General features: G+C 38.4%; 1 protein-coding gene across 3 annotated transcripts in view; it reads right to left on the minus strand.

Annotated features, from left to right (window-relative positions):
• CPNE4 (copine 4) overlaps nt 1-25,729 on the minus strand; it is a 195,713-nt gene that overhangs the window by 16,155 nt on the left and 153,829 nt on the right. For all 3 annotated transcript variants that reach the window (XM_072328609.1, XM_072328607.1, XM_072328608.1), the window contains 4 exons: nt 22,099-22,185; nt 21,382-21,441; nt 17,489-17,622; nt 4,014-4,068 (listed from right to left, as the gene is read on the minus strand). In XM_072328609.1, the coding sequence (XP_072184710.1) occupies nt 4,014-4,068; nt 17,489-17,622; nt 21,382-21,441; nt 22,099-22,185 (336 nt within the window). The remainder of the gene's footprint in view (nt 1-4,013; nt 4,069-17,488; nt 17,623-21,381; nt 21,442-22,098; nt 22,186-25,729) is intronic.

Here is a 25,729-nt window from a genome sequence, read left to right on the forward strand (position 1 = left end):
TGGGGTGATGTAATTGTCAGGTCTCAGGGGAAAAAGATCATATTGCTGAGTACTAGATAAAGTACCCCTAGACTGATGAGGAATGTTCTACATGGCATGTCTTGCTTCTTTCACTACCACAGATTCCTTAGGCCACTAAGAAACTCTGTTTTTTTCCTTCTAACAGCTGATGTGTTTCATTTGGAGCTGAAATGAGGGGAAATATAATCATTGTAACATAATAGTGTGCTCTTGAAGTAGAAATTCTGCAGAAAGTATATATAAAATATGCTTTTAAAGGGGTTCACCCTGAGGTGATTCATGAGAAGCCTGCGAAGGTAGATGCTGTCACTGTTCTGAAGTGCTAATGTGAAGAGAGGTGTATTTTTCTATGGGAAGTATTGCTTGGCATAGTAAACGCTGCACTTATTGTAACACATAAAAAGACGTGAGGAGCTGGAATCTTACTAAATGGATGGGTGGATGCTACCCTCCAGCATCTGTCCCAAACTAATGGAAGCAGCCTAAGAGAGTAAGAAATGGAGGCACTGGTTTGACATGACATCACAAAATGGACACCTGTTTCCCATACGATCTAGTGCACCCAATTAATCTTGCCAAATAAATGTAGAGCTTATGCTCACCCTGAAAGTAGTGGTCTTCAGCTGGTCCTAAACAGCACAATACAGACTCATTACCTTTGGTTTATGCTGAATAGTGAGTCCCCATTTTCCTACAGCTTGTAACTGACCAGGACGTAAATTAGGTCTGAATCCACTACATCCACTTACTTTGGTGACTGTTTGTATCAGGCTGCCTTCCTCTGGCCTCATGTTACTGTGTTACTGCCATGCTTAGACTGGTCAGCTTTCATTTAGACTTCTGTGGAAGCTGCTTTTTTTACTGTTCTTTTACTGATGTATGGAGGCTCCCATGGTTACTTAGAAACCCTTGGTAGTGGGAGTCATTTCTTCCACAGACCTAGCAACTTGTCATCTACTCGTAAAATTAAAAGATAGCAGCTGCTGGTGTGCAGAGACCAATGTGCTATATGCAGGTTAGATTAACTAATTAGGACCGGAGGCTCAACTGCACTCTAAATTAAAATGAAAAGCAGATATATCCATATGATGGAGAAAAAATTTAGACTTTCTCATAACGGTTCAATCTAGATTTGAAGATGTGATTTATCACAGTTCTGACACTGCTGTCCTTTAAATTAAGATATGTATGATTTGAATTAATTTTGACCAAAAGTACCAGAAGAACATTTGAATAGTCTGAGATCCACACTACTGCCATGGTGTCTTTAGTGCTACCATATTTTTGCAGGAGGAGAAGAGAAGTTCCAGTAAACAAGGTGTGAGCACTCTTGTTTCTTCTTTGTTACTTTCAATTATATCCATTTCCTATGCATCTTGGCTGTATCCCATGTAAAACACTAAGCATTGTTGGTTTTGAATTAAATTTATGATACCAGTGTAGACTAAATTAATGAAGGATCTTCAGGATTATTGGTCTTGACTTACTAATACATCATTTTGAGGTGGACTCCTCACTCACTTAGAAAGCAAATCTTTCAATTCAGACGTTCAGACAAAGCCAAGCAGGGACTCTAAAGGTCTAAAGGTTACTGTTTATGTAAGAATGAAGGTATTTGGACGGACTACACAGCACAATAACTGCTGATTCCTAATTCAGTTCCAGTCGGATGTGCCCATGATAGGCATCCAGTTAATTACTTGTCCCCATCTGTTGCACAGAAGGGTGAGTCCATCTGCAATGTGGTTCTTCTCTTCAAAGTTTCATTACATTAGTAAGCTGATGTCTTAACATTTTATTCTTTGTCATTTTCTGAGACAGTTTTCCATGGTGGAGACTAAAGATGTTGTTCTGACTCTCAGTTGTATCTCCACGTACTTTTGGACTCGTTTACTATCACACAAGTAATTCACAAGCAAGTAGGTCCATCTTAAGTTTATCATTACGTTTTGCGAACTTTGCAAAATGTGAAGATCGTGATTCATCCGATTTCCTGCTCTAAAAGGTCAGTAATACACCGATTTTGTCAGGACAGATCATGTTATCATGCAAGACCCTTGCATGCAGATTTGGGCAACTAAGTTGTCCAAGTCTCTCACTTCTTAAGAGTACTTATCAGGAAATGTATCCCAACACTATTTCTTCCCAGGTATCAGATCAGTTGACAGTGGTGAATGCAGGAATATTTGGTTACAAAGTACCCCTGAAATCACTTTCTAGCCAGACATATGTCTTTCATCTGGCACCTGAAACTCTTCACAATCAAGTGACTGTTGCTCGGGCCTAACAAAGTCAGTACGTTGCCATTGCTCATATGACCTAACAAGTCACAATCTGATCATTTTGGTTAAGAAAGTAGCTATCTCCAGAAAACCAGTGAAGGTTGAGGCTTTCAGCAGCTGAAAGAATGGCAAGTTCTCCCTCATGCAATGATGGTCACCTTACAGCTGATGGAACATCAGAGTAGTATGTGGCTTTATCAGGAATGATCAGGAGTGGGCCCAAGAGCAATCTAGTTGCGACATATAGATCAGCTCATTCAGTGAGCACTGCCATACAATCACAGGTAGAGATGTACATATTTGTGGCAAAGGGCCGGACATTTGAGAAGCAGTCCTTGTGTTTTACTAATATGTCTGTTGGAAGAAGCCGCTAAGCATTCTTATTTTCCAAAACACTTCCCCTTGTATAGCACAGGTGGTTATTACCTGCTACAGTTGGAACAGGTACGTAATAGATACAGATGTTCTCTGTGCATATACCACATTAAAATCTGTATTGAGGTTCTGGAAACTGTCTGCTGTCTGATTTTTGAAAAGCATTAACACCGGCATTCCTTTTCAGGAACATGGTACAGCAAAACACTTTGTCAGGCAGAGTCTACTTTTCCATAACAGCAATTTTTACCTTAGAAGCTAATGCTATTTAAACATATATTGACTAACCTCAGACACTTGTTTGCAAGACACCTATCAAATCTGCTGCACATTACTACTGGAATTTCATGCAGATATCAGATCTACAAATCATGTGGACACTTATGTACATTTTTTGTCCTTTTGCTGATTCATGCTTTCTAACACTAAATAGCATACAGCCCTTCTCTGCAAACAATGATTCCCATTCATCCAGTGTTCACCTCCTCAGTGCAGCCACAGCTGGAAGAAGCAACTCAGAGTATGAGACTTGAGAATACTGGATGAAGTCTGCATCATCAGGAGTCCAGTTCTGCTTTATTGTTTTGCAGATAGTATCTGAGTTGCAGAATCCTCAGCCAGTCTTTGGTTACTTACTTGTGCAGACCCACTATTCTGCCTATTCCATCTCTACACGTGCAATGCAGGATTTGAACTTCTGCCTATTTCTCCCTAGGCTTTTTTAGGTTGGATGATCCTTCTTTAACTCCATGTTTTTCACTCCAACACTACCAAGCTGCCCACAATTTGTTGCACCATCCATCTAGATCACTCGTTTTGTTCTGCTTTGTTTAAAAATACAACTTCTTTTTAGCATGAATATGCTCTTCTGCTTTTCTTCCTGGTATTGAAGATGTCCACTACTGAACAGAAATTTGGTACAGAGCAAAAATCTTCTGAAGCCTATTTTCTCAGGAAGACGTTCAGTCTCTAAACCACAAAACAAAGGCACTATGCCACTCACTGAACTACATCCTACAAAAATTGGTTCTGTCAAATGAAGGCCCACAAAGCTTCAAAATATGGTTGTTCAGTGCTATTAAGACATTCAGTCCTCTTAGCAGGCTAACATCCATCATCAACGTTTTGCTAATATCATTAAATATTTTTGGTGTAACATACCTCTTTTAATTTTGATTTCTGGTTTCAGTGAGACACTACTCCATGAGAAAACCAGATGAGAGACAACACAGTAGGAACTGCTTCCCCCAGCCCTCAACCTGCACTTCTCCCTCTTCTCCCTTATTTTATGCCCCGTAAATGAAGGAAATGAGAAAATTTGTCTTATTCACCTACCTTGTATTCTGGGGGTATTCTTGCTCCAAATCCAAAGGCTGGGAACATTTTGTCACTGGAAAAGAATAAAGAAAAGAGTTCTCACAAAGAATTGCATTTTGCAACAATAGACATTTACTCTCCTGTAAGCATTCATCGAAAATGCAAAGCAGCACAGAAAACGCTTTTAGGTCAAGAGTGTTACATGGCAGAATGGGATGGAAAGGTATTAGAGAAGGAGGGGTTTATGTCGACCAGATGGAGAAACAGTACCGGACATTTTTCAGGTGACAATCTAGTATCTGGGGAAGTTAAAAGCACCTGGAGAACACCAAGGAATCGAGATATCTTGCACTTCTCCCACAAGTGCAATTGTAGGTCCATATTACCTCTTCTTTTGTACTATCTGGCTGCAGTGTGAGAGTGAGCCGTCTAACAGACTGTGAGAACAGATTGATTTCATACAAATGTGGATATGCTCCCCCAACTCAGAAAATGAGTTTAGTGAAGAGATGACTGTAATTAGAAGTGTTTGCAAATGTGAATTCTTACAGTTGTCTGTGTGCAAAATAGAAATCCTAAAATATCTAAAAATACACCCCCAGAAACCTGCTGGTTCTGTACGGCTTTCCACCTATATCATGTGCTTCAGTAGTAGTCTCACTAAAACATGAAATTATTTCAATCTGGCTATACAAACTGGTAACCTAGCAAATGCTGTGGCATGGTGAATTTGCTTTCAAACACTGTGCTGAGGTTGTTCCACACCAAAGAGATCTGTAGAGACAAAAATCCTGATTCAGAGGACTTCAGGGCTGTTAGTACCCTTTCAGAAATGCAGTAATGTCTCACACAGCCCACGTCCTGTCAAGTTCCCTCTTCCCAGATGGCAATGTGGAAAACAACAAGCTGTAAGGAATGTCTCGTCCTTGAGTCAGCAAAGGACTCCATCACACACCCAAAGTTAACAATCCACCCAAACATATGCTTAACTCCAAACATACCCTGAAGCACCACTGAAATCATGGAACTGTACCCCATTGCTCTGATGAACTGAATCTCTTCTAGGTTTATCTGATTCTGCTCACAGGGTTTCGGGGCTCTTGGAAAACCTGGATTCCTATCAGCATTTTTGGCACTTTCCAAACATAACTTGCACTTTCCAAGGTTCTCAGGAAGAGGCAGCAGGTTCGACTGACTTTGTGTAGTTCAAGACATTGCCACACCAAGTATCACGTGAGTAACACACTTCCCAGACATACTCACAACAGCGAACAACATCATTAAAGCTGCCAAGCTGTTTCGTCTGGTATAGCTTGAGAGGAGCATTGTGACATTTCTGATACAAGCAATGGATAAATGGGAGAGTTTAAAAGGAAGGAGAAATAACACTGTCCCCCCACCCCCACAATGAGCTATTAGTTGCTACCACCAGATAGAGAAATATTTAGCAGATCACTGAGAAATGGGGAACAGTAATTATTGCCATCTGATGGCTTAGCTCTCACAATTGTTGTTCTGCTAAGAAATTTAGTTGCCACATAAATCCTGGGAGCGCAGTCCTGTGTACCATATGTTACACTGTGTGATAATGGATCTTGGAAAGGAGGACTAACATCATTTGCATGGTAATGAAACATTTTTTTCCAAGAGATGCCAGAAACAAAGAAGCTGCTGACATTTGATGCTAACCACCTGCTGATAGCTTTCTCTTTGATTAAGCAGTCCCGGAAGCAGGGAAGCCCTTATAAATAGATACAGATGAGAATTCAGGCTTGCACTTAGAGGGCAAGAAATAAGAAGACATTCGAAAAGAGTCTGAGGGGAGTGAAAAAACCTTGTTTTACATCAATGATTAAGCCATGCTTGGATTAGAGAATAAAACCCTGTGGAGCTGCAATTTAATTGATTTTGGGTGAGAGCAAAATGAAGACTAAAAAGAGTTGTAGAAAGTAAGTGTCCATGTTTAATACAGCAATCCATAAAGCTACACTAGCAGCAATTACCCAGCTCGGTGATACCTAGACTCATACATTTGTACTGCAATGTCTCTTGAGTGTAAAAAAAAGCAATGCAGAGAGAGTGCTAAGAGATACCTCCTGTAGCCTGAGTTCTCCTGGTTGTTGTAATTTTCAAAAAGCTTAAGGACTTGAGATGAAAATGAGAAAAGCAAAAGCACTGGATCTCAACTTTGATACCTGGTTATGTAAGGGCTGTGACTAGTCATGCAAACATAGATGTACATGACGTACATGCATTTTCCTGTCAAAAAGACATCAAACAATGAGCAAATCTAAATTATAGCCTGGATGTAAAATCAGGGATAAAGTTCATGTTCACTGCTCATATTGGTAAACGTAAATTAATACACACAGAAGGAACTGTCAGGGTTCAAAGACTACTGTCTTCCAAACAGAAATATAACCAGCTGAAGTCTTAGAGTAACACCTTAACTATAACATAATGCACAGCATAGAATGACTTCTGATAATATCCTCCATTATCCTTTTAGAATAGCTCAGCTTTAGTCACCTACCCTTTAAGATATCTAGGTGAACCAGAGGAGGCATGATGACAAATCAATACCTTAACAGGGGCACACAAGAGAGAGAGAGCTCAGTGAGCTGTACTGCGCACACAGGAGAAAAGAATAACAAAGGAAATAGTAAGGTTTTGTAAATCAGAAAGTGATACAGATAATGATACCTTCTGCTTCACCAGGAAGCCTAGTATTACTGGAAGGGAAGAACTGTCTATAAAGAAAGGGAGATAAAATAATGAACATTTAAAAAATCATGTCTCGTTAACCACAGGTGCTCTCTGACCTACAGTAGCATATCTAGAGTTCACCTTTATTATGAGGATTTACTTTTCCTATTATCAAAAAGAACATAGCTGAAATTCTTCCACTGGATGAAATTATTTTAAAATCAGACATTAGAGAGTCTTTTGCAACTTCCTCCTAAGGTGTTGGCCCAGGTGCTGTTGCACATAAGAGTTGGATATACATCAGTGTTGCTGGGAATCTAATCTATTAATTGTACAGAGTAAATGAACAGGGAAAAAATGCCCTAAGTCTCTGTACATGCCATTTATTTATTCTGAAAAAATGAACTTGTAGCTAGCCACAATACTAGTTTGGGACTCATCTTACTGGCATTCAAGGAAGCCCTCTGGTCTGTAGTTATACATGTGCTTAGCTTTAAGCTCTTGAAGTTAACACAGCAAATAGTATGCTCTGAGGAGACCTTATAGCAGTCTTCCAGTACCTGAAGGGAACAAAAAGGAAAGTTGGGGAGGGACTGTTTAGAAGGGCAGGTAGCAAAAGGACAAGGGGAGACAATTCTAAACTGGAAGAGGGTAGATTTAGACTACATATTAGGAAGACATTATTTACTGAGAGGATGGTGAGACACTGGAACAGGTTGCTTAGTGAGGCTGTGGATGGCCCCTCCCTGGAGTTGTTCAAGGTCAGGCTGGATGGAGCTTTGAGCAACCTGGTCTAGAGGGAGGTATCCCTGCCTATAGCAGGGGGGTTGGAACCAGATGATCTTAAAATGTCCCTTCCAGCCCAAACCATTCTATGATTTTATGATTCTGTGATATTACTTGAAGAGCCTCAGCATGAAAACCTGCTCACTACTCTGGAGTAACAGCTGCAGCTGCAGCTGCAGCAGTGGTACTAAAGACACAGTTTAAGAAAAGGAAGGAAGGAAGGAAGGAAGGAAGGAAGGAAGGAAGGAAGGAAGGAAGGAAGGAAGGAAGGAAGGAAGGAAGGAAGGAAGGAAGGAAGGAAGGAAGGAAGGAAGGGAGGAAGGGAGGAAGGGAGGAAGGGAGGAAGGGAGGAAGGGAGGAAGGGAGGAAGGGAGGAAGGGAGGAAGGGAGGAAGGGAGGAAGGGAGGAAGGGAGGAAGGGAGGAAGGGAGGAAGGGAGGAAGGGAGGAAGGGAGGAAGGGAGGAAGGGAGGAAGGGAGGAAGGGAGGAAGGGAGGAAGGGAGGGAGGGAGGGAGGGAGGGAGGGAGGGAGGGAGGGAGGGAGGGAGGGAGGGAGGAAGGGAGGAAGGGAGGAAGGGAGGAAGGGAGGAAGGAAGGGAGGGAGGGAGGGAGGGAGGGAGGGAGGGAGGGAGGGAGGGAGGGAGGGAGGGAGGAAAAGAAGAGGAATAAAAAAGCAACACACACAGAAATATCATTTTTGGTTTAAAGTGACCAAGCGTTTAAATTTCCAGCTCTCTGAAATTCTTGCAAGGAACAGACCCGATTTTGGTCCCTGGATATAAAGCTGTCACTTGTAATTTTGATTTTGGATTAGATCAGAATTACCAGGAAGATACTTCTAAAGTACTACGCAAGACAGAGCAAAATCAATTACTATGCCTTTCATTTTCAATTCAAGTCTTAAAAGAATCTGCCCTATATACTTTTCCTGTGATAAAATCAGACATTTTAAATTTCCAAAGCAAAATGCATGAATATGATGCATGTTTGATTGACAAAAGTGTGAATGTGAGGAGGGGGGGATGGCAGGGGGAGGAAAGGGGAAGAAATGAAAGGGAGGAGGAAAAGGAAAAAACAGAAAAAACCACAAACAAAACCGAGTCATCTCTAAACTTAGTTAAAATTGTAATCTTTCGTGTTCAAGAAGTGAACTGAAAGAAAATGAGATGAATTGTTGGTTTTCTAAAGCATATGAATGAATCATGTTACTGAGTGTATTATTTAGTACTTAGGAGGGTTTGATGCCAGTAGACTCTGAATCATGACGGCTTACAGGGATTAGCAGGAGTCCCAAAGAAAATACAGAAATCATTTGAAATATTTAAACATTTTCGGTTCCTGCTTTGCAAGCAGAGATAGGTAAATAAAGGACATGAACTGTATAGCGCAAAAAAAGCGCCCTATTTTAGAAGAAGGAACAAGAACCCATCCACCTCACCTGCACTACTGTAGGACAGGCTGGGTCAGAGCCAGCTGTGGTCCAGCTCTCTTTGCTTTGCCAGAGCCAGAATGACTGCAGGGCTTCAGCTGCAGCACTTTCCTTCCTACAAACTGCATTCTCTGAAGGACTGCTACACTGCCACATTATGCCCGCAGTGGGGCTGTGCCTGATTCTATGCAGCCATGTCTCTGGCTCTGGCCAGGTTACTCTGTGACTATTCAAATCTGTGCTGTATGTAATGAGGCCTGGAATCCAGTCCATACTGCACAGTGATTTGTAAAGCAGTGGCAGGAATTAACTATTATCATACATCTTGTTAAGAAAAGAGATCCGGGAGCACACAAATCAATAGCAAGTCACTGCAATAGCCACATTGTTTGGTCTGTCAAAGAGATGCTCCACAACCATGTGCAAAATCCTGACATTAAAATTCAATTGCTATCCTTAATTATGGCCTTTAGTCACCTTAGGGGAGCTGGAATCTGCTGAATCCGAAGAAACAGTTACTGTCATGTAATTGGGTTTCAAGAATATGAGAGAAGTGCCTGTCTTACCTGTGAGGGAAATAACTAATTAAGCGGGGTAATACAAATTCCCTGAAGCTAACCAATGAAAGACATCAACTCACGAAATACCTAACAAAGCTAAGACCAAGTAAAACAGATTTAAACATCCACTTGTTAACAATAAAAGAACAGCAAAAGAAACCCTGCAGGGTAGAAATAGCATGTGAACTTGGAAATTCCTATACTGGGGAAAGGAATACCCACAGAAAAAATGTAATCACAGCTTGAGAGAGGAGTAGGTTAAGCTAAATGAAATGACAATGAGATCACTTGTTAGAAAAATAGTCTAATAAAATAGCAGATTCAAGAAGAGACCAAAATGTCAAGCTTCCCTTCTAGATGACAAATAAATTGCAATGACCTGATTTATATGACCCAGTTCAGTAAAAAGTATCTTGAAAAAGAAATGTTCACGACTGTGAATAAACTAGGGAAGAGGATGCTGGAAGAGGCTGCAGTGAGTTACATTTAACTTTTGAAATCAGGGCAGTTGCCAGAAAGTCCTTTGAATCTTAAGGGGTTACAAGCATGACCTGGTAGCTTCCAAAACTTTATAGCAAACTGTCTGCAGGAACATATATGGAAAGTGTACTGTGACTGACAAGGTCATTCTCACACAGACTGTTATTTCATAAGCTGAAAACTTGACATGACTTGAAGACAGCATTGTAGGAAGCAGGCTGAATCCCACAATATAACACAGACATCTGATCTTGGAGAACCTCAGACGAAACAGCGTGGGGTCCCTCCCTTCTTGAAACACAAGTGCAACTTTCAGTGTGTACTCCGTCAAGCAACCAGAAGAAAAAGAAAAAGCCTTACTACGTATGCACATAATTTTGTCAATTTTTTTACAAATTAGAGTGGAAATGGCTGGTCAGAGGCTTTCTTCTGCAAAAACAAAACAAAACAGAACAAAAAACACTATCAGAAAAAATCTGTAAGGTTTGTGCTGGGAAGAGGGGAAAATGGGTCTGTGCTGGCATAGTATACAAGGCAGTGTTGGTAGAGAAATTTCTCATAACACACTTTCAAGATACAAACAAGCTTTCTAGGATAAGCAGATAAAACTGTTACAGTGATTACACTGTGATTTAATGTGGGCAAATGAGCAGTTGATGTAATTTTACCAAAATCAAAACAATATCCAGTAAAAATGAAGAACATTATCAAAACAACTTTCAGCAACATATTAAGTGAAACACACTGATGACAAAAGTTGTCCAGTTCCTGTAAAGGAGTAAACTTGCAGGACACTGTGAGAATGCTGTTCATTTATAGACAGACTGGCTTTCAAATGGGAATAATTGGCAGCTCTGCTACTTGCTAACACAATGGAGTGGATGACAGGAATAATTATATCCTTAACAATACAGGGAGGAAATTCATGCTTCTGAAATTGAGGAAATGGCTGTGTTGACTGGAGATGTACCAGATGCTAAACTGTTACCACATGTGGCATCAGCAAAAATGGCACAAATTGCTGCCTTTTTATTTATGCTTATTTATACTTATGAGCATGTATTTATACAAATAACTAGTCTCTGCATCTAGATAGTCTCCTATTTCAGATATAGCCTGCAGCGTTTGGTGCCCTAAGCCATTCTCTCCAGAAAGAGATGGTGAAAGAGAAATCACAGTGGTACCAGTCCACATAGTCCTTGCAAAGCATCAACTACTGCATGGAATAAAGCTCTTCCTCAGAGGAGATTTCAAGCTGAAAAAATAGTGAAGGCTGCAAAGAAGAGCCCTGCACAAGGCTTTTGATTTCATTCTGATGTACGCACCAGTTGATCACAGGCAACAGGGTGAAGGAAAACATGGGAAGAAGAAATTCTGCTAAGAAGCTAGGAAAGGACTGCTCAGGACTGATAAACAGACACACTCATTGAGTGCCTGGCAGAAGAGGCAGCACAGAGATGACACGAAGATGAAAGATTAGTGGAGGAAAAAGGAGAGCTGTAAAAACTGACTGTACTTGACCAGATAAAGGGCAGCTGCAGATACATACATGTATACATACCTAAGTTTGTCTACATACAAGTGAAACCATTATGAAATCCCCTTTCCAACACAGTTGTGCTATATAAATCTCCTGTGCTAATTCCTGTGGTAAAAAGTGGTGATTGCAGAAACTATTATTTGGCAGCCATTGGCAGATACCAGTCAGCAAATACTACAAAAACTAAATATGTATATGCATGTACTAGATAATGGTGCCAGTCCACATCCTTCACAGTTAAATTCATAGGTTTTCAATCCAGTTTGGTGGTTACAAGCATCAGCAAGCCCTTTTTCCCCATGCAGTTTGAGCCCTGTGTTATCCAAACATTTCAAAATACATTTACCCACACCTGACAGACTGCTTAATCATGAGCATAAACTACCAGTTTTTCTTATATGTTACACCTTTTCTGTTTTGCCTTTGTTTCCTATGTAAATTTAGACCTACCAAAAACACTAAATACAAAGATTCATCTCTTTTCTGCCATGGTTTTTGAATTTATTTAGATATGTTAATCAGCTTTTTTGCTTAACAGCCTCCAGGAAGGTTGCTTCTGTAATTGAAATGATAAAGAGATACGGTAAATAATTAACTATATTTTTCTTTATTGATCTGCGTGGTTAGATTAAATTTTATCAGCTATGAATCTACATGGGGATTTCATTAAAATTCAATGTCGCATATAGTGCTAATTATTCTAGGCATCAGTATTTTGCCTTATTTTTAATAGACTACAATTATATTGCCATCTCAATGAAAGCAGGCTTCTGCTTTTGTTCTTGTCTCTGTCCAAGTTACATGAAGGTATTTAATTCAGATCCCTGCAGCCAAGCTAACTAACTCAGTCTTTATTGACAAATCCAGACAAATGACAAATGGCAACTATAGGACAAATGACCTGGCAACTATAATCCTTGGGGAAAAGGCTCTGATTAAAGAATAGAATGTAAGCTTTAAACTCCAGAAATTCTTCTTCCCACTTACAGCCTCAATCCAGAACACAGCAATTAAGTACATACTGACCTTTGAATCTGGGAACTTCCATAGCATGTAGTGCATCACATATATCCTGCCCTCTTCTTCCACCCACACAGCTGGCTACCCTAGGAAATGTGTTTCTAGGACAGATGGACCTTTCACCTGATGTAGTTTGACTGCTCTTTGTTTTGTTTTTCCATTTCTTCACTGAAGGGGATGTGTTGGACTGTGAACCCTTTTTCCTTTCATGTTTTTCTTTCTTAATCTTCAGGTGCACTTAACTATATGAGGGAAGGAAGCTTTTGAACGTGATTTTCAATCAGAACGAAGGCACTCAGTTAGCTCTAAAATATTGAATAAGAGAAAATAACTGGTAGGTTTTGAATGCCATCAGCTACTGCTGCAATTCATTGATTTCAGATTAATTCATCGATTGACAAAATCAGACTGCCTTCAGGACTTTACTATCTTTCATGAAATGAGGCCCAGAACTGTAATTTTCACCTAAATATTTTATAGATATGCTACATATAAATTATTTCTGCACTTTGCGGGAAAAACGTACTCTCTGCTCATTAGTGGCCTTTGGGGAGGTTGCTAGACAAGTATGTTTTACACAAGTATCTTGTTAATATATGATTTAGTGTGGATGCCAGTTTTAATGAGCTGCTTGAGAATTTAGAGTCCACCTGCTTAAATGGAAAAGGACACTAGCATCTGAAAATAGGTACAATTTAATTTCCGTGTGTTTCAAGAGCTCTTGGAAAACAAACAAACAAAAAACAACAGAAAAAAAGCAATCAAACAAATAAAAAACATCAATACCTTTAAGAGTGAAGAACTGATTTTTGAACCGGGTTTTGAATGCAAATAAAATGAAGACCAATTTTATGGCATCATTTTACAAACACAGAATCACAAGCTGAGTGTGTAGATTAGAATAGGAAGTACCCAATGCAACAAATGCTTAAAGTATTTGAAAAAGTATAAGTACCTTTTGTCTTTTCCAATTGATTTGGTCACATAATATCCAACTCTTATGTTGCTGAGTGATTTTTATTAAACTAAAATATGAATGAATGAAGAAACATAAAACTGTGTAAAAAATAAGTTTTAATAGAAAGATAAATATTTAATGTTATATAATGAGATTCTTAATAAGCAGAAGAGAAAGGAAAGATACTAACTGCAGAAATCAGATTTCAGATTGTGGACCAGATATGCAAGTCCTGTCATAGACTCCATACATGGTACCATCACTTAAATCTGTAATGTAACGTCACCGAGGAAGTATTTCAGCCTTTAGCACCCCGTGCATGTAACACCATTTATCCTCACAAACAAACTCTTTTCAGCCTCATTCCATTTTCCTTTGCCAGAGACTGCTACCACTGCAGAATGAAAGATGAGATATACTTATGGCTGGCTGGTTGTATTCCAGCACTGGCAAAACAAATCATCAAAATCAAAGGGCCAGCCATCTTAATAAACTGCGTGTGCTGTTGTTATCATGACTTATGGCTTTGATCTGCAGGGAGGGACTTATAAAGTAGCAGAAAAATACATGAATTTTTCTACTTCATGGTGAAGTATTAACTTATATGTATCACATATGTATATATGTGTGTATATATATATATAGTCTACCTATATGCATATAGATAGACAGCTACATGTGCTTACGTAAGAGATTCCCTGTTAGGATCTTTCAAAGACAGCTATCATCTATGCTCTATGAGTTGAATTCTCTTGAAGGTGGTCTCCACTGGGCTCCAAAATAATGAGTTGGCCAAAAATAATGTGCAGAGTTGGTAAAGGTTATAAGAGAAGCCCTAAGCCAATCATAGCACATAAGGAGCTAGTTGTAACTTCACCTGCCTTACAGGCCCTTGTTAACTCATTGTTCAGAACTCGTAGAGGAAACACATGCACATTTAGCTTTGGTCAAGTAAAGCGATTACTCAGAATCCTGGCTAGGCTTATATAGCTGGTAGTGAGAAAACATTTCATTTGACTTTCGATCCAAATAAGTCAGCACTAAATAAGAATAAATACAGAATAATACATAAGCAGTTCTTTATGATAAAATATGTTTGAATATGTCAGTGCCCAATGATTTTTTTATCATTTTAATCTGTTTCTCTATGCTACAAAAAAGACTCAGTAGACCTGCTCAATTTCAAGTCAAAATTGTATTAGTGATCTAATTTTTTTATAGAAGGAATGCTTGTGAAAATGTTTCAATGGCAATATATACATCTCACTTATTGCTTTATTAGGTCCTCTTTAGACATTCATGAAGCTCCATTCTCAGTTGAGATGTCTGCTTATTTTACACAATAGCTTCAATAATAAGTTTTTAATGCATTTTCCCCTTTCCAGTATTTCAAACTATATTTTAGAGCCTAGCTCTTTAAAACTAATGATCTTCCTTTATGATCCACTTTTGCTATTGCTAATCCACTGATTACATCAGGTACAAACTTTATCTTCTGTCTTATGACAAATGTTGTTTGAGCCTGAAATAATTCCACCATGTAAAAAGAATTAAGTCTTTTGTGCGGGTTAACAGCTTTTCCATTTCCCTTTCCATTATCAGATTGGCCTATTTCTGCATGACTGCAGCATTTCTACAATCAGGTAAATAATCAAAGCCTATTTCTCATTCTCTGAATGTTGCTGATGAAAGAATGAATGTTAGTCTTTCATGTCTAGCTATGCAGAATGACACTATTCATTTAGTTATTTAACTGTTTCAGGAGTCCCTGAGCCACACAGACAGTGGGTTTTTGGACAAGCGGGGATTATTCCATTGTATCAAGGAATGTGAGGCAGCACTTAACTTGGAGGATTCGCTTCTTAGGGATGGTACGATATACTCAGAAACCTAGATTATGAGAAAATTGTGTTTGAATGGATTTTCAGTAGTTTGGGCTAAAAAGATTGCTAGGCTCAAACAATAAAACTCCAGGTAAGAGCCTTGCTATCTTTATAGGCTCACATTTTTACCCTACTGAACAAATGCCAACACAAACGATGAGCACTCCTCCTTTAAGCACTCTTTTGGTTCTGTGAGCTCCTATCTGATCTTAACATGGGAACATAAATCCTCCTTCAGCATTTAAAGCATAACTGAGCTCACTGGAGCAGTTATAGATCTGTGATATATTTCAGCTTGTCAACTGAATTTGAAACTCATTTTTTGTTTAATGATCTTTTAAATGTAGATTTGCTTGATAATTCTGTGATACGATTCTATATGCTTATATATCTCAAGGCTGCAACTACACACAAAACAAGATTCTTATGCAGAACCTGTTTTTCTGATTATTCTGTGCGAACATTTGCCCCTGTTAATTCTTCTTCCATGTTAGAGACATGATTATAAGGTTTCATTTTCAGTCTACTGGATTCAACACAAGTCTAAAGAAAAGGACCTCACCCAGAATTTTTATCAGAAAGCACTGACTACATTGAATTAACTTGTCCATAGGAAAGCTGGTATGGTGTTGCAACTTGAGAGAGTGTACGGGTCAAACACATGGCATTGGGAAAAGAAATTCTGCCTTTTGTTCAGTCCTAGTTTGTAGCTCGTAGAGTCTTACCTGTGCTGATTACCAGAATCAGGAATTTTTTAGAGTACAATAGAACAGAATGAAGGTGATGATTTCATATTCAGAAGGGCCAGTACTTTTCATACTGATTGGAATACACCATATTGAGAAGAAGAATCCTGATTTGTGATTAATATATTCATACAGAAGTGCCTGTGTCACTCCTCTATTTCGTTTTCTTAACACCTACACCTTGCATGATAAAATAATAAAAAAACCTGCATGCATGAACCAGCTCTTACTTCTTACACCTTTTCACATTCTGAAGTATATTAATCCATTGGAATACTGTTAATAATTATTAAACCAGTGGACAATCACTGTCGAATTATCAGCTCACAATAAAATACTAATTTTCTCAGACCAGTTGACTAAGTTTGGCCATCAAATCTTACAGATGTTGTATCAGGATAGAATTTTACTCATTGTGCTTTGAGAAGGCTTCTAATTACCATGCAATTGTCAATGCCTCTGAGCAGGATAATTAGCACTTGTGGCATGTCACATACAAACCAGGGTATTAAGTCACTCCACAATTTATACAGGAAGTATAATCAAATTTGACTGGAAGTAATATTGTTTTTTTGAGTTCCGGCATTTGCACATGGCAAAGCAGTGGGTGGATGTCTATTACAAGTGGGAAGATTAGAAAGAACAATTGTGTAAGATACTATGCATCACCAACAAAGAAAGAACATTTAAAGGAAGTGCACTTGGTAATTAGATTAATAATGAGAAATTAATTTGATAAAGACAGGCAGCCTATTTGAAAGCAACAGAAGTACGTAATGTAGTCAAGGCATGTTTGGCCCAATTACTTGCATTTGTTTATTTATTTAACACCATGTTGTATGCACATATTATCAGTGTCTTTTAATATTTATTTTGGAAAAGACTGCAATATTCAGCAGGCTAAGAGAACAACGAAAAAGACCACATGTTTAATTCTAAGGGCAGACATGGTCATTAAGCAGCTTAAGTAACCAAGAATTCAGTTTCAAGTCTGAAATCTTGGTAAAACTTTCCTGTAGAAAGGGACAGAACTATGTTCAAAAGTCTATCAGAGAGGATGCTGTCAGCATCTGTAAAACAAGCTTCAAGTTTAATTCTAATGAAAAATCCACTAAAACATGCAATTCTGGCATGTGAATACAAACTTCAAGCTTAGCACATGAAACAGCTGAACAGCCAAGAGCCAGACCTTTTATTATCATGAAGCTAATCAAAACCCACTGTCACTCTTAACAGTGTGGTAAGACACACTAATCTTTCTGTCATGTAGTCATTTCTCTTAAGTGACTAACCACGGACCTGCTGCAGCTGGCAACAGGCAGTCATGGATTCCCCACTGTGAAAACACTGACTAAAGACAACTTTGTTATCCAATGTAGTTATTTACCTGTCATAGTCTTGGCAAATCTCCCCAACAGCTACCAAAGCCTTCAAGTATTCATTGGGTTGATAGGGGTGAATGTAGTGCAGTGAGCAGCTGTTCCTAGGATCACCATTTGATGCAGTGAAATCTATAGCTACCTGGAACAGAAGAAAAGTCAATGTGCTGTGGTGCTGCTCTGGGCAGGAGGATACCTACACCAACCATTCATCTTTACCAGAAGGTGTTTTCTGCAACCTTAAAGCATAGGTCATTTAACAGCATACTTGATCAAATCTGAATTAGGATAACATTAATAAAATACTTCTAAAATAATAAGTCAACTTATAAAATAAGAGCTAATAAAACTTAAACGGCATAATTAGGAAAGAATGAGCAGCATAATTATTCCATGTGGAGATTTATGTTCTAACAAATAAATCAAACGACCTCTAGTTTCTCACATTTAATTAATTTCTTCCAGCTCAGGTAATATTCAGGACATAAATGCTGCACAGCAAAATTGTCCCTCAAGAGTTAAAAATCCCACTGAAACCATACATTAAAGTTCCTAATTCATTTCAGGAACATTTTCTATACATTTAAAAACTTCTTTTGTCTATAGTAGTACTTGTCCTGACCACAGTAAATACTCCCTGTGTGGTGCATTTTTGGTTTATTTTATTTTAATCTTCATAGTGTCTTCTAAGTGTTAAATAATTAACCCTCCCAATTTCATAGATGATGGTGAGCTTAAAGGTGAGCTGCAGGGCAAAAATAAAGCTTTAGTCCTGCATAGAGTTTTGTGCTGCAAAGGCTTACTGGAGGTTTTGGGAAGCATTCAACGGAGAAACAAATATTAAAGTATCTTTTAAAAATTAATTTCTCCCTTTTAAAACAGTCTTTATCCTCCTCGCTGCAGACAGACTCTCACACATAGTTTTGTGTGATATGATCAGCACATATTAAGAAGCCCCTTCCTGTATTTCTAATGCTGCTTCCTAGGATTTCTGAAGAGGAGCAACAAGAAAACTGTAGAGTCTCCTCAAATGAACAACGCAATTTACAAACTTCCTTTCAGTTTTGCTCAGTGACTTCTTCCTCCAAAAACTCACTATACCTGCACCTTTGATAGCTACAAATGTAGTGAGTTCTATTTGCAGTTTTACTGTGCAGTTGATGTGGGAGGACTTTACTGAGGGCTGCATAAAGTCCCAGCTTGCCTCTGCGAATGTGTACCTTCCCCAGCTGAAGTCTGCTCAGCACAGGCAGGACTATTTTACTTGGCTATAAAATGAAAATGAAACATAAAATTTCCATTCTCCCTGAAAACAGACACAGTCCTGAAACTTCTTTTGCTGCTGCTGTGAGAAGCTAAAAGAGAAAAATCACACTGCATCAATCCCATGTGGCTTTTCCACACCTTCTTCAGTTTTCTACCTCTAACTCTTGGCTGAATAAAAACATGTCTGAGAGGCCTCTGGTAGCCTGGAAATTCTCCCATGCCCGACAGCGAGGAGATGTGAGCTTGATAAAGTAATCTTTCACTTCGCCTTCCCTATTCATTGCTCATGCACTGAAGCATTGAGCCCGGTAGTTTTCCGCATAGAACATTTTTTCCCAAAATAACAGATTGATTTTTAACTTGAATAATTTCAGAGAAACCCCCTCAGGTTTGAACCTGCCTGCATATACGTAACTATCTGTGCCACAGCTGCCAGAAATGACCAAGAAACACTAGCAACTTGTGAAAGCTATGGTAAATCCACAGATAACAGCATGCATTAGCTTAGTTTCAAGATAGCGAAGGTGTTCAAATGTTTTCTGAACAATACGTGCTTTTCTTAAAAATGTGAATCAGGAATTATTTTAACCTTACATTTTTGTCCCGATTACAGGAAATGCAAAAAATTAACTATATGACAGAGAAGGAAAGGTCACATCTGTAGAACTAACAGTATGTTTTTACTACGCTAATACAACAAATGAGTTAATCATGTGGTCAGCAAAACAGGACTCTTTCTTAAAATGGATTGATTTTCATTGGTGTATCTTTATTTTGGTTCAAATGTACCAGTCATCTTCCCATACCTAAATATGAAAATAACATAGCAGTAACTCTTAGCACTTCTTTTCCACATCATTGTTAAAAGGGCCATTTCCAACACACTGAAAACATCCTACACAGCCAAGATCTCTCGCTAGATCTGTCAGCAAAGACTCAGCAGTTCCAATACCATGACCTGTCTAAGAGAGAATCTTTCCAATCTATCTTTCTATTACAGTTCCCTTTATGCATGTTACACATCCTTTCTAAAGTGATGAAAATGTCTTCTAACTACAGACCCATTTGCACTGTCAGCTTATGAACATCTCTTCTGCAGCAGGGAACACTGTCTGATAGGAGATACGGCGTGTTGCAATAACCACTGCATAAAAGTAACAGCCTGGAATCAGCACTATTGATCTCTGCAGACTAAGGTTTCTTAATAAATGGTTTTAAAGTGAAAGGAAAGTTTACTTGCATTTTTCAGAGGCATTCTTCATAACTACAAACTACATTCACACAAAGTATCCCAAAAACACAGCATGATGTTGCCAAAGCTCTTGTTAGCATCTTAAATTAGCAGGTACATCATACTATAGAGTTTTTTTTGTTACAAAATCTATACTTAGCATCCCCATTTCCCTCCCTTGCGTGCCCTTTTACATTCCAGCAGCATTGTACTACCTGTGCATGGCATTAACTCCTTACAAATGTCATTAACATTAAGGCAACTGCAACAGTAGAAGCACTAGGACAGTTGTAAACAATTCCAGACCCAATGCACCATTCCAATCAAAAGAAGTGGAAATCTGAGAAGATGAAAGGAGTAGGTTGATTCTGTTGCAGTGGTCTGAATTAACCAAAGTAGGCCTATACAAAAAGGAGACCATATAATGTATGCAGAAAGCAAGAGAGCAGTGAATATCTTCCCTGTAGGTTGCACCTTTATGCTTCGGTGCCCACAGAAACAGCTCTGATATATTTCTGGAGACAGTAACAAGGTTCACAAGCAGTCTGTGCTATCACTGTGGGTCCTGGTGCAGCTGAGGCACAGAGAAGTAAAACATGCAAATAGTCAGCTTGTGAACTAGGTTATGAACAAACTGAGCTATAGGCACATAGAAATCCACAACAGCTCCTCCTGATTCTATGTAGGTTGAAAACTGACGGTGATGAAATTAAACTACACTGTAGCTGGTAGACCCACCACTGAACTCAGCAGTTATTTAGGGATTTCTATGACTCACAGCATGGTGGATTTTTCACCATCTTTATGTGCTCACTTCCTATTCCTGCAGATCAGTCTGTTCAACTTACACATTATCAATGGTTTTGCTTCATTTCAACAACCCTGTCCTATTTCCTCAGGTAACCCAAAGCAAATCACATGCAAATGCTTTAGAACATGTAAACTGAGTACAAGCCAATACGCTACGTATTTCAAGGGAACACCTGACTTCTCAGATAAACTGTGAAGAACCTCATTTAAAACTCAGTGCAGCAAAAACATAACAGACTCATTATTTAGACAAGCAATATAAAATATAATAGAGGCAATACTATCAGTCAGACACATATAAAAATCTACTTAAATACTGCTGTGTTCTACTTATGTTGAAAACTCGCTTAGCTTCTCACCTTTATTTCTTGCAACACAATTGTAATTGATGTACAACATATAGTATATCAGTATGTGCAAGAAAATCCTAGCACATTAACCAAGATTCATTTTCTGGGCATAATACATATCTTTGAATACATTAATAATGTACTAAAGAAAGGCATGTAAGAATCTTCTCTTTGGGAAAGTGATGAATCAGTATCTAAGAGGACTCCCCTTCTTTAAAACAAGTTGTAGAATTAAGACACTTACTGTAAACTGTATTTGGCAGCCTCCCATTATATAATCTAAGAAAGAATGCATCTTGTGGATCTGCAGATAAGAAATCAAGATACTTAAATTAACTGAGAGCTGCTAAAACATCAGAGCCTGAAACTGCCTGAACAAAGTAAACTGAAAGAAGGGAGTGACCAACTGAAAATAAGGTGAAGGAAGAATTGGAGAAATGAACAAAACTATAAAGAGAGAAAATATCCAAATTATTCTAAAAATACAGAAGGGTAAATTCATATAAAAAACAGAACCTGTCTCTGCTTTTTCTCAGTGGATAGTCAATAGGAATTTTGCTGTTGGGTTAGGAGGAGCAAGGACAGTTCAAAGATAGTTGGGGGTTGGACTCGATGATCTCAAGAGGTCCCTTCCAACCCCAACAATTCTGTGATTCTGTGATTCTGTGGAAGGGTTGGAAGGTTAACATAAAGAAGGCCATTTGGCAAGCTGATAGACATAAGAGCTTAGTACTGCCAACTCACATTGGTAGGGACAGGACAAGAGAAATTAAAGAGGGACGTGGAGGACAGAGGACAGTTAGCTTACTTTTAGGATTCAAGTCCTTGTCTTTACATTTTTTAGTGGATCAGTTTCTATTGGCATTCTTTACATGGTTCCAGTTTGTTATCTACATTTTCAAACACCATTAAAATACACTGCCGAAAGTTTAGGAAAGAAACAGAAAATGAACACAAATACCTTGCACTGGTTAAGGATAACGATGCCTGAGTTCCTGTAACTCTTCTTCTTTGCTTTGTACTTGGGGTTAATGCATTCCCATTGTACCTGTGAGAATAGAAGTCACTGCATGAAGCAAAATTAGTGTAGACATCAAATAATTAATAAAGATGCCAACATCTGATTTCCACGGTTGACTAAATCCTGTCAATAATGGTGCACACAGAAGAGAATAATATAAACACTATGTAGAGATTCAACAGAAAAGATCCCAAGGTAAACACCTATCTTCCAATGTGCATATGTGGACACAGAACTGAGAGAGATACCCACATTTATGTGTTGTCGCCTTCCAGTGTCACCAGTAGGTTCAGGTGTTACATAAGCAAGTCTGATGATCTTTTGAAATTATTTAAGAAAAGAAAAAAAAGGAGGGACTGAATATAAATGAAAGTACACAAGGGAGCAGTCTGATGCTTTATTTTAACTACAAAACTGCCTATAAATCATAAGTGGTGTTTATTAAACTCAAGATGAGAGAAATTCTGATCAGACATTGTATCACTTACTTTTGAAAGAGAATAACAGATTCTTCTTTAAGTCTGATGGTAAATCAAAAAGTTAAGAAAAATGACTAAAACATGAAAAGAATAAGTAACTGATTAAAGATTAAACAGTTCAGAATTTGAAAATAATCCCTCAGAATATACTTAAAACAACACTTTGGGAAATTTTCTGATTAGTTTTCTTTCTATAGCAAAGTAGTCTTATTTTGTTTCTGAAACATGTTACCTTGTTCGCACCATAACATCTCTGAGAGTCTTACTTTTCACTTCAGATGTTCTGCCTTCTCTGGTTTCAAACAGATTGCTAAGACCAAACATTCAGACTCTGATGTCTAATTACTACATTATTATTCACGTGTTACTGCAGGAGCAAAATAGATATTTGCATGTACAAGCATACATCTGTATTTTTAAATCCAGATTTGTAAGTATGACATGTTATTACATAAGGGTAAGAATACACCTATTGTCTTCCAGGGGGTTGTTTTCAAATGCTGGGAGAAAACATGAGATCTAACAAGATGCCGGGTAAAACAAACAATATCCCTAGGGGACTAGGATTCTCTACTACCTAAAATTCCCTGTCATACTTGGAAATGAAACAGATCTAAGCATTACAATACTTTGTCCATTGAGCTTCAAACCACTGCCTAACAGCAATTATTTGGATGTCTCTGAAGTATTTAAAACATGGGGCTTCTCTTAAATGTCAAAAACAGGGAATGCAAAACATATGGCTCCGGAGTAATACGAGACTTTTTTGCACCTGGGAGGATGAGTATTTTCATCGTTGTTTCTGGAGTGATGTAACAGGGCCAAGAATGGGAAAAGACAAAAAAAAAGCACATCTGCTTGCTCTCCTAGTTAGCCTACAGCTGAATTATTTGTCTTATGCATTTTCCAATTGAGAAGACAGACAGACATGGGCCCACATGTGCAGGGGAAATCCTCCATGAACTTTTTTTCTCTACTCAGGAGAAGCAGTCATGCTCAAGAAATGAAAGCACATCTTTTCAGCTGCACAGAATTCATTGCAACACAACACAAGAGTGCAACAAGCTCATTATTTGGGAAAGCAATCTGACAGTAAAGCAGAATCTATGCCCATGTCTTGATACACTGTCTGGCAAGATGGCTTAGCACACAGTTACCTCAAAACTTACTGGGAGCATTCCTACAAAAAACCTGTGCTGTCTCTATGTTATAAGGATGTTGTAATATAGGGAATAAAGAGAATAAATAGTAATCAGGATTTGTGTTCCTCCCTTTCAGTCTAAACTACACAAGAGAGAACTCATGGCTTTCCCCTGAATATCCACAGTATGCTTCCTTAATATTATCATCCACTAACAGGAGCACTTTTCAATGTGTGTGTTTAAAGAATGCCTGGCCTGTATAAACCCTTACGCTGTGCAGAAGAACTATTTAAGCCGAATACAAATATATCTCTATTTATTATATTTATATAATATTTATATTTATTCCATTATTATATCTATATAATATAAACATTATGTTCTAAAGTATATTAAAACATTCCATATGAGTCACTAACATGCCACTGGCAGACGTGGCTAATAAAGCAACAGAAAGAACTGAGTAGCAAATTCATATAAATGTTGGGTGGGTTTTTTTTTTGAAAAACAGAAAAAAAGAAATAATTTGCAACTATTAAATCTTTTGATATGATACTATAAGAAAGGGAAGGGAAGAAGAGGAGAGAGAAGGGAGAAATCCCTCCCCAGTTCATGGGTAGGTTTCTACACGAAACTCTCTTACCTTTACTAATCTAACAAGATGCGGTTCTGACCTTGGCCATTCCCTCAGTTCAAGCTGAAGATGTGGTATGCATCATTTGATGGAAATGCCCTTAACAGACCTTTTCACATCTACCAGCTCTTCCAAAAGGACTGGAATTCATTAACCAGCTCTAAGTAGGTAATTAAAAATGCAAAACAATTTAAAAATATTTTTGCTTGTACTGTGAGGACACAATCAATTTTCAGTCTGTTCCTACATTCCCTGTATTGATTTGGTATCTTACACTGTTTTTAATTGACTCATTTTTGTCTCTTAAATTAACTTTTCAGCTGAATGGAAACCAATTCAAGAGTCTGCAATCTGACACTAATGGTAAACATAGTGAAATTTGGATTCATCTCCAAAAGTCACTTAACATTTCCTCCGAAAGCTTGGCAGCTCTGAGCTATACAAGCTCTTTCCCTGCTGAACACCACAGTAAGTCTGAAACAGCAACTGCCTGGTTTTAAATATCTCCCATCAATTTAATATAAGTACTGCTTCAAATGTTGGTAATGAAACCCTATACTATACTGTTTTAGTGTTTCTTTCATAACATGACACTTAAACCACTGTGTGAAGAATTTCTGAGAGTAAAACAAATTCCATCCATCTATTCCTCAGTAAAAGTCAGCAAACTAATACTGAGATGTGGATGGGCCTAAACCTTTCTTTGCTGTAATGAAGACACAGATCTCTCAATGGGTGATGCTGCTCTCTGCAGCTAAGCATCTTCATCCATTATTTTACTAAACCCTCAGAAGAGAAGAGTCTATGATGTAACCACCTATTCTGAATACCGGGTGAAGAGAAACAGTGGTGATTAAACACAGGCAAGCATTTTATGTGGACAGCACATGTTATTCAGAGAAATGAAGATGTCAGGAGGGCTTCATGTACCCTGCAGCAAGAGAAATCACAATACAGAGCAGTTGTTTTCTCTTGTACACCGTGTTTCCACATTGGGAGATCAAGTGGTCCATGAAGAAAGAACTAGAGTGCTATAGCAGAGCCTTGGTTAACATCAGCGTATTTTCTGATCTCCCTGGCAATTCTTCCAGTTATCCCTTGTTTGTTTGTTTTTTTTTTCATATACAGCTCTTGCAACAAATTGCATAGCTTGTAAATGACAAAGGAGACACACTCTAATGGACAGGGCAAAAAATAAAAAAGTCAATAGTAGGCGGCATTATATCCCACATTATCTTTTTCTGATGCCTCAAGAAAAGCAAATCACTTCTAAGCAAACTACAACTCCTCCTGCCTGAAATGCTAATTCATTCCTG

The sequence above is a fragment of the Excalfactoria chinensis genome, chromosome 2 (assembly GCF_039878825.1).
Source record: "Excalfactoria chinensis isolate bCotChi1 chromosome 2, bCotChi1.hap2, whole genome shotgun sequence".
Taxonomy (NCBI): Eukaryota; Metazoa; Chordata; class Aves; order Galliformes; family Phasianidae; genus Excalfactoria; species Excalfactoria chinensis.